Raw genomic sequence first — 9,262 nt, 5'->3', positions numbered from 1 at the left:
ATATATGTTATATACATGTGTGTGTAAATATATATATATATATATGTATATATATGAACAGTGACAATTTAGGCACCAAGTGGACGGAGGACGATAGGCGGTCGTAATAACACAAGGAACATACGTCATCGGGATGACGGCATCAGTTTGAATTTCTTCCGATGACCTGGCCGCCTTGGCCACGAGTCCTTTTGACTCACGTGCCGACGTCTTAGTTTGGTCCCATTAACGATCTGATTTCATAGATAATTAGTGTGGTATTATTAATTTATTATATAATATTAATGTAATCCTTCCTTCTTTTCCATCTCATTCGCTACAGTTAATTAAATTTTCTTTATCCTTCTAATTACTTTACCATAATTAATTCCTTCCCCACCACCCTATGTCTATATATGTGTATAGCATTTTGTACTTGTTTTCCTTTCATACGACCAAAACACACCAAGTCCTACTCAACCAAGATCACAAACACATATATCGAGTTTACACCGATATATTCAACAACATACATAAAAACACACATTAAAAAAGAGATCGATGGATTATTATCAACAATATTCCTCGCTCTATATCCCATCATGTCCAGATTATTATAATTACTCCGATCAATCGTCGAATTCCTTCAACTCATCATCACTCGACCAATCTCTCTCGTGGAGCCACAACGACAACAACATGTTCAACGTCTACGACGACAGTCACCAGTCATCTGTTAATCCTAATCCTCATCCTCTTCCTTTCAACGTGAACGACACGGAAGAAATGCTTCTCTACGGAGTCCTCGCGGAGGCCGGTACCGACGGAGATCATCGGTCGCCGATATCGAGTTCGAATTCTAATAACAACAACATCAAAGCAGTGGTAGTTGACCAAGAGGAGGTGAACTCGAGGGCGGCGCCCGAGGACGAGGAGGAGAAGGAAAACGACGGGACCGCGTACCGAGGAGTGAGGAAGCGACCGTGGGGGAAGTACGCGGCGGAGATAAGGGACTCGACGAGGAACGGCGTGAGAGTGTGGCTGGGGACGTTCGACACGGCGGAGGAGGCGGCGCTGGCCTACGACCAAGCGGCATTCTTAATGCGGGGCTCGCTGGCGGTCCTCAATTTCCCGGCGGAGAAGGTCTGCCAATCCCTAAGGGAGATGAAGTACACCTTCCACGAGGGCTGCTCTCCCGTCTTGGCTCTCAAGAAACGACACTCCCTCAAGAGGAAATCGGCTAATTCCACGAAGAAGAAGGATCAGATCATGATCAAGAATAATATTAAGAGTACTAATCATGTTATTAATACTAATCATGCTGTTAATATTGCTAATGAGATTGTGGTAATGAAAAATGTGGTGGTGTTGGAGGATTTGGGAGCGGATTACTTGGAAGAGCTTCTAAGCATATCCGAACAACAATATTAAGAGCACCAATAATCCTGCTTAACACTACACACTAATTTAAATCGATACTTAGTGGAGCCCATCTAGTTGTAATATTAAACACCCGTGGTACTCGAAAGTAATTTTAGTGAGGACGGTTCTGGTCCTTGGTAAAATAAAAGTATGAGCTCGTCCACGTGTGATCATCTTAATTGTCCTTTTTGGTTTTACTTTTTCTATTTGGATATGAGATCTTCAACACTGTACACGAAGACCCAACTCTATATCTTCTTTGGATAATCACTATTTTTGTATATGTTTACAGATAATATCGAATCAATCGAGCTTTTCTTTTTATTATGTGGGGCTTGCATGTTTTTGTTTTCAGGCAGGAACCAATCGACAATCTCTAGTCTATTGTGTGTGTGTCGTCCAATAATTAATTCCAATTTCATATATATTTAATCATAATGATTCAAGAGAAGATAAGACTGAAGCTGGACCCTTTGGACTATGACAGTTGGAACCGTTACTGGTCCGTTTATAGAAATTTTGATATCTTTTGTTCTTGAACAATATTTACTTACACAGCCTATTCTTCTCAAAATTTCTCCCCTGAGACACAAACGATTCCTTCTACAGATCTCACGGTCTTTTACATTTTTAATTTGTCAACTTTATTTATGAAATTGATTATAAGAGGCCCCATATCATATATTTTTAGTTGAGAAGGCAATATAAATTAATGTCGTGGACTGACTGTTACTAACTTTTTTTCTTTTCAAATAAATTGAGCGGTAGAGGCAAGGAATTGGTGTCATCTTTAATTAGTACCATTTTAATCAAGTCTACTTATAATTTTCATCAATTCTAATTTTTCATGCTTAATTCTTGTTGTTCGCTTCATATTTTTTTTTTTTTTTATATTTAGATCACATATCACTTGAGAATTTTCCTCTCTCTTTTTTTTTTTTTTATTGTTTTATGACACCTCCAAAAAACTTGGACTGTTATTTATCTATGTAACTATTTATTTAATTGAGTTTCAAATCTGAGGAAAGAATTGAAATCCAAACAAGAGTACTACTTCAAAAATTGAGGTTTTCAAGTCATCCTAAATTGACCGAACTCAGAGGACAATAATTTATTTAATTATTTTTAATTTTTAAAGACGAAAGAAAAGGACCATGCAAATATAAAGACAGGAAGACATAAAAAAATTAAGAGTCCTCTTGAAGAGGTGAAGCATCAAGTTGACAATTATTTAAGAGGGTGAAGATATTTTTTCTTTTCTGTTATTTTTTTAATTTGAATAAGATTGGGCACTCTTGAAGAAAAAACAAATTAAAAGTGTCGGTGTATGCGGAAGGAATTAATGCTTCATCAAGTTGCCTATAAGCTTACTAATTACCCGGCCAATGACGATATTATGTCTCTGTCAAATTTTCCTTTTCCCCCGTTTTAGGTTATCCTCTCTCGTTAGCCTTATTATTATATTTTTAATTTTAATAACGACAGTTCAATTAATTAAAGAGATAATCACTACAACAAAAAAAGTTATTAGCGATGACATTTATCGTTGCTAAAATTATAATATTATATGTCGTTGCAAAAAAAAGAACAAAATTTTAGAACGATTTGTCGTCGCATTCACTATTTGCGACGACATATCTTTTTATATTAATTGCGATGACTATTTAATATTTTTTGCGACGACATAATGTTGTCGCAAAAATTCACCTATATAACCGCGATCGCAAAACTCTTTTCTCCATTTTTCTCCGGTGACCCTCTGGGTTTTCTCTCTCCTTCTCCGTCCAAAACCTCTAAAAACCGTCCAAAAACTCTAAAAAAGCATAAATATATCATTCTGTCTTCAAATCCTTCAATTGTATGGAGAAAAATATTCTGAAAAAATCCAAAAAACGGAGTTTTCACCTCGTCGTCGTCGTCGTTTTCCAGTCGCCATCGCCGTCGCCCTCCCAGCCCTGCTACCATACCGTTTTCTAAAATTTATCTACAACATTTTCGGCCGCCGTCGCCGCCTGTTTTTTTGGTATTATTTATCTACAATATTTCTCAAAATTTTCCAATTGTTGGTATGTTCTTTGTTATTATTTATTGTGAGCTATTCTATTTGTGTTCAAATTACTTTTGGCCTAGGCAGCTGGTGGCTATTCCGAAAGGTGGGTTTTGCTGGTCTGAATGCACGTGACTATCTTGGTGAGATTAGATTTGTTAATTTTTGTCATGTTTATGATTAAAAAAATTAAGATTAAGGCCTAAAATTGTGTATGAACTTAATTTGTTGGTTTGATTCAGCAATAGGAACAATATTTTCGTCAACCGATACCGTGTGCACTCTACAGTTCTTAACAAGAACTACTCTTGGGATCACAATAAGTTAATGTTGATGCGAATGATATGACCAATGAACTTGTCTTACAATATTATGTGTTTATTTAGTTTTGCTTATATATTTTTTCTTGAAGAAAATAATGCATCTATGTATCCTTAGCCTGATTTTTTTTAGTTTCTATTCTCTTGGAGTCTGGACTTCTGGCCGTACTTGTTCTCAAAACTCTGTGCTTTAGAAGGTAAGTAACTCTTGTACATTTTCCTAATCTAGATTTTCGATAAATAATGGAGAATTTCATATTATGACATGTCTTTAAATTTTGAGTCAAAAGGTGTTAAGTTAGTTTGGTACCTATAGAGAAATGTAAGTCTGGACATTAAATTTTATTGCAAACACTCGACCATTCACGAAATTGCTTTGATGGTCTTAATGACTTATCTGTCATCCGTGACAGGAGCAGTTAATGAGAAGGATATTATGGAGTAATTTTTAGGCACCCACAGAGGACACAAGATTGTAGTGGGTCGCACACTCCCACAAAAAGTTTATCGAGGGGATGCAGGATTTCATCACTCAAATGCACCCCAACATGACTTTCCCAGCGGTTACCCCTCCTGTGCTCTATGTTCATCCAGGTCATCTGCCTCCGAATCCTTCCGATAATAACGACGATGATTCTAGTGATGCTGCTAATTTAGGAGATTAAATTTTTATTAATGTAATAATTTTTATTACCATACATTTCTCTACTATAATTACATTTTTATTTTATTTTATTAATTACTTTTTACAATAGTTATTTTTATTTTTTATTTTTTTATTATTTATTAATTATATTTAATATTGGGTTTAAATATATAGTAATATACAACATTAATTATTAAAATGAGAAAAAATAAATAAAAAATTAAAATATTATTTGCGACGACAAATGTGGTCGCAAAAAATATAAGCCACATCTAATTCTGCATCTTTTGTGACAATTTAATTCGTAAAATGTCGTCGTAAATACTCAATGCCATGTCATCTTAGCGATGTAACCGACGAACTAATTGCAGCGACTCATTTGTGATGATTGTCATCGCAAATATAACTGCGATGATTGCTTGTGGTCGTAAAAATTATTTTTACGATGAATCAATTGCAGCGACAGGTTTGCGACGACAAGTGGTCGTTAAAAATTTAGTTGCAATGACTTTGTATTTTTTGTAACGACTTTTTGTCGTCGCTAATAGCCTTGTTTCTTGTAGTGAGTTTTGATCCCAAAATGTAATTTTGTATACCATGTAATTATGTGTTGTCGTTTTTTAATTGGAAAATGTTTTTCTAAATTTATTTACAACTTTTTCTGCTTGTACATAAAGTCGTTTCAATTTTTTTTTACTACACTGTTAGCAAAATAACGAGATGTGTGCTAATTAAATTATATATGTGTGTGTGCGAGCGTATGAAAGTAAATTTTAGAAATGATTTAATTTTTTTTTAAAAAAAGAAAATGACTTTATTTTAGAAATAAGACTCACATAATGGACCACCCATTAATTTACAATGGTCCATCATAATTCATCATGGTTTTTTTTTTTTTCCTGAGGGGACCATCATACATAATCTTCCATTATATAAATACGTCATGTTGTACTATTCCCTATTTTCAAGCAAAAAAAGAAAAAAGAAATAATTTAGGGGGAAAAAAGTTTGATCCATATATAGTAGCCAATCGGTGGATTTCTGGCCGAAGGTCAATTGCTTTGAGCAAATACGAAGGGTTTGTGTATAAATATAATATATATCCCAACCAAAATGGAAGTGAAGTCACTAAATTGCAATTTACAACATAGATAATCTGAAAACAAAGCTGATAATGCTTATTATATATTACATAAAGCTTATCATAATGTTTTTATTTTAAATTTATTTTTAACTCCACTTATCAAAATTTCATATAGTACTCCAACTATATATATATATATATGTATATTTATAGAATATAATTTTTTTATTATAATTATACCCTTGCACTTAAATGGTTTTATATAATTTGACTACTGCTAAACCAACCCCTCCCCCTCCTACTTTTCTTCCGGTCTACCTCTCTCCTAATTGATCACCTTCTGACTCCCATGCCCTTTTTTATTCTAATAGTTACTCCTTTTTGCGCGTCTCTTCCTGCTTTTCTTTCTACTTCACATTTATAATTTGGTGCCCAAAATTGTTTGCAGCAGAATTTCTAATATAAAGTTAATAAATATAACTAATTTCACAAAACAAAGTTTAAAACGATTGGGAAGAGAGTAGTATTTTTGCACTCGATTTTTAGCGTGTTCTAATTTCTTTTGCAACAAATTCTTATCGTTCATTTATTATTTAGGAAAAAAAAAAACGTGTTTTATTATTATTATTATTATTGCTTTGCTGAAAAAATAATAAATGGGTAGGGAAATGTTCGTCATCCATAAAAGAATCATGAAGTAGGCGTTTAGTTCACAGATTTAAAATTATTTTCGGTTTACGTGTATTTTTTATGAGAAAAAATATTATAGCGAGTCACGAACCATGATCCAAATCATGACCCGGATCATTGCTCAATTTGTTATTTATTTATTTATTTATTTATTAAGGAAACATATTGGGCAGTTTTATCTTTTTATAATAGTAGGTGTCTCTTAACAAGTTTAGAGGGTGCAAATAAAATTGCCCTTTCGTGTATACCTCAATTGCCTATCGGATTATTGGTCGATCAATCAGAATCAGTTATAAGGTTCAATTGCTTTTTTATCCTGTTTCTTTTTTTTTTTTCCCTTGAATATTACGTGGACAAAGTATTGAAGAGAGAGAGAGAGAGAGAGAGAGAGAGAGAGAGAGAAGGGGACTCATATTTTCCTTATATGTGTTACATAAATGAGGGAAGCAATACATGGCTTATAGAATCCCATAATCTACTTGCATCTAACCATCATTGATTCTATCCTCACTCATGATCATCCAGCTTCGAGTAAAGTACAATTACAAATTACAAATTACAAATATTTTATGTAGTAGTAATCTTTGACTTATTTCATATATATCACTTTGAATAATGTTTGGAGTATACGTATTATTTTGTAGGCGCAGGATTAGAGCGTTGCGAGTTTTATAGCACAACATGGGTGGGAATTTGCAGATGGACTCCTAATTGTACCAAAAAGTGCCATAAAAATGAAAACGCCTGGGGACGATGTAAGCACGGCCGGTGCGCGTGCTTCAAAAATTATTGCTTTGTTAATTATTTTTTCTAATATCGTTGACTTATTGTTTGTTAGCTTTTGTGTTTTGATCTAATAACAATAATAATAACAATACGCTTTAATCTCAACTTAATTAAGGTCAATTATATGAATTTTACTTTTTCACACGGTTTTATTTGAAATTAAATTTTCTTGAAAGCATATGTAATAATCTAAGATCAATAAGAATCATTGTTGATATATATATATATATATATACACACACACACACTGCAACTGATATCATAATTTTTTAGAACATTCCAACTAAGCTATTGCTTTCTAAAGAATTTTTTCCACACCAAATCCCAGATTCAAATTTTCAGATAAAAAATGCAAAAATTTTAACAAAATAACAAACTAACGAAGCTCTATGCAGACGAAAAAAGACAACCCTAAAGAAACATAAATTAAAAACAATCTTAAAAAAAAAAAAAAAAAAAAATTGTTTTCGAGAGAATCAAAACTTCTACTTTCCTTCGCATCATTAAAACCATCCATAGTACGACTCTGGAGGGAAAAACCACTAAAGAAAAGGGGTCATGAGCCGAGAGTTACCCAATAACACTGCCGATTGACTCACGCCAATCCATTATCGAATCGATAATAAGGGCATTAGAGAGGATCATACAGAAATCCGTGATGTTACGTTCCCAAATAAAATATATAAATATAAATATATATATATATATATATATATTAGAACATAGTTGGTCGAGTTAAATGGCCGCCCGCCTAGTACGAATCTTAAAACAATTTTTTCTAGAGATGGAGTGAATTTTGAGAGAAGATTTTTGCTATGTGGGCTTCCAGGATATGCAAAGACACGATAGCAAAATTAGCTGTCGTTGGAGGTTAGTCCTTTAGCTTCTATTTGTTTTAAGCGTTCAAGTTAGTGATTCTGATTTATTAGCGAAAATTTTGTGAGAAAACTATTAATAAAAAATTTTTAATTTAAATTTATAAAAATTAAAATTATGAGTTTATATACATAGAAAGTCATTTTCCTCAAGACGTGGGCGGTTCGACGGTTAAATCTCGAGTGGGCTTAAGAGCTTCAACGGCCCAAGGATGCTCCAGGAGAGCAACAGCAGCAATGGCGGCATAACAAGAAAATAACAATGATATTCGAAATGGCCAGCAAGTTGCAACTCAATCTAAATTTCATGAATTGTTTATAATTTCACATGAATCATTTTACAAAATGCATCATTTAATAGCTTGCCACGTGCCAATTTCGTCGAAACAGATTGACGATAGGAGCATATTTAGTACAATTCGAAGTTCCAAGGAAATAAACGATACAAACGCAAATTCAAAGGACATATTGTTGTAGTGCTAAAAGTTTAGGAGAGTTCGTAAAATTTATCTATATATAAAATATTGCTTTATTTCTAATGTCCCCTTAGATAAGTTGTAGATAATATATTGCTCATCCATTAAATTATACATAAATAAACTTTGTTCAAGAGAGACAAGAAATACTAGCATGAAGAAAAATGGTGGGCTAGAAGTAGACATTTTTGAGTTTGCAATTACTACCATGAAGAAAAATGGCGCCCACATCAATCATAGAATTACAAATTGTAATGAAACGTTCTAGATATGTTCTATTTGTGATAAGTCCAATTAGTTGTACTCATTCTAAATAATTAAGTATTATTGTAGTTTTTTTTATTTTTTTATTAATTGAATAGCAATTATTTATTTTTTTTGTAAATCGGCATAAGTAATCTTGAGGGGTATTTCTGGTTTTTTTCCCTTAAAAATTTAGGGGAATTACAACTTAAACGAGCCACAATCAAAATTTCAAAAGGAAATCCAAACATAAAAATAACAAGGAGACATGCGTCAAACAACTAAATTAACAAGAAAATAAATTCCTGGACTGAATACATCTTTTCAAGCTCAAGGTCAAACAAAAAACCCTTGCAACTTTTGAAAAGCAAAACACTAAGGATAAAGAGTTTGATGCATTGCAACTAAGGGTACATAATATTAGTATATATTCTAGATATTAATTTCTACTATGAAAACAGTTTTTTTTTCTTTTTTTTAGGAGTGAAAAAAGCTATTATGGATAAAGAAATCATTTTTCTACATATATTGTTATATTTCCATGTTTAATTACATAATCACCACACAATAATGACCAAACGGAGTTCACAAAGGTTAATTGCACAAAAACCATAATATATATATATATATATATATATATATATACACACGCGCACACACACAACATATAGAGAGTGATACACAATAACACCTG

At 32.9% G+C, this 9,262-nt stretch overlaps 1 protein-coding gene across 1 annotated transcript; it reads left to right on the top strand.

The window, feature by feature from the left end:
* Nucleotides 1-439: 439 nt before the first annotated feature.
* Nucleotides 440-1,725, top strand: LOC21407265 (ethylene-responsive transcription factor 1B). Its single transcript, XM_010103943.2, has one exon. It carries the CDS (start codon nucleotides 541-543, stop codon nucleotides 1,408-1,410), a length of 870 nt encoding a protein of 289 aa, XP_010102245.1. The 5' UTR covers nucleotides 440-540; the 3' UTR covers nucleotides 1,411-1,725.
* Nucleotides 1,726-9,262: the final 7,537 nt, after the last annotated feature.

This window comes from Morus notabilis, unplaced genomic scaffold (assembly GCF_000414095.1).
Source record: "Morus notabilis unplaced genomic scaffold, ASM41409v2 Scaffold205, whole genome shotgun sequence".
NCBI lineage: Eukaryota > Viridiplantae > Streptophyta > Magnoliopsida > Rosales > Moraceae > Morus > Morus notabilis.
The sequence above is the reverse complement of the archived record's forward strand: the minus strand, read 5'-3'. Positions and strand labels throughout refer to the sequence as shown.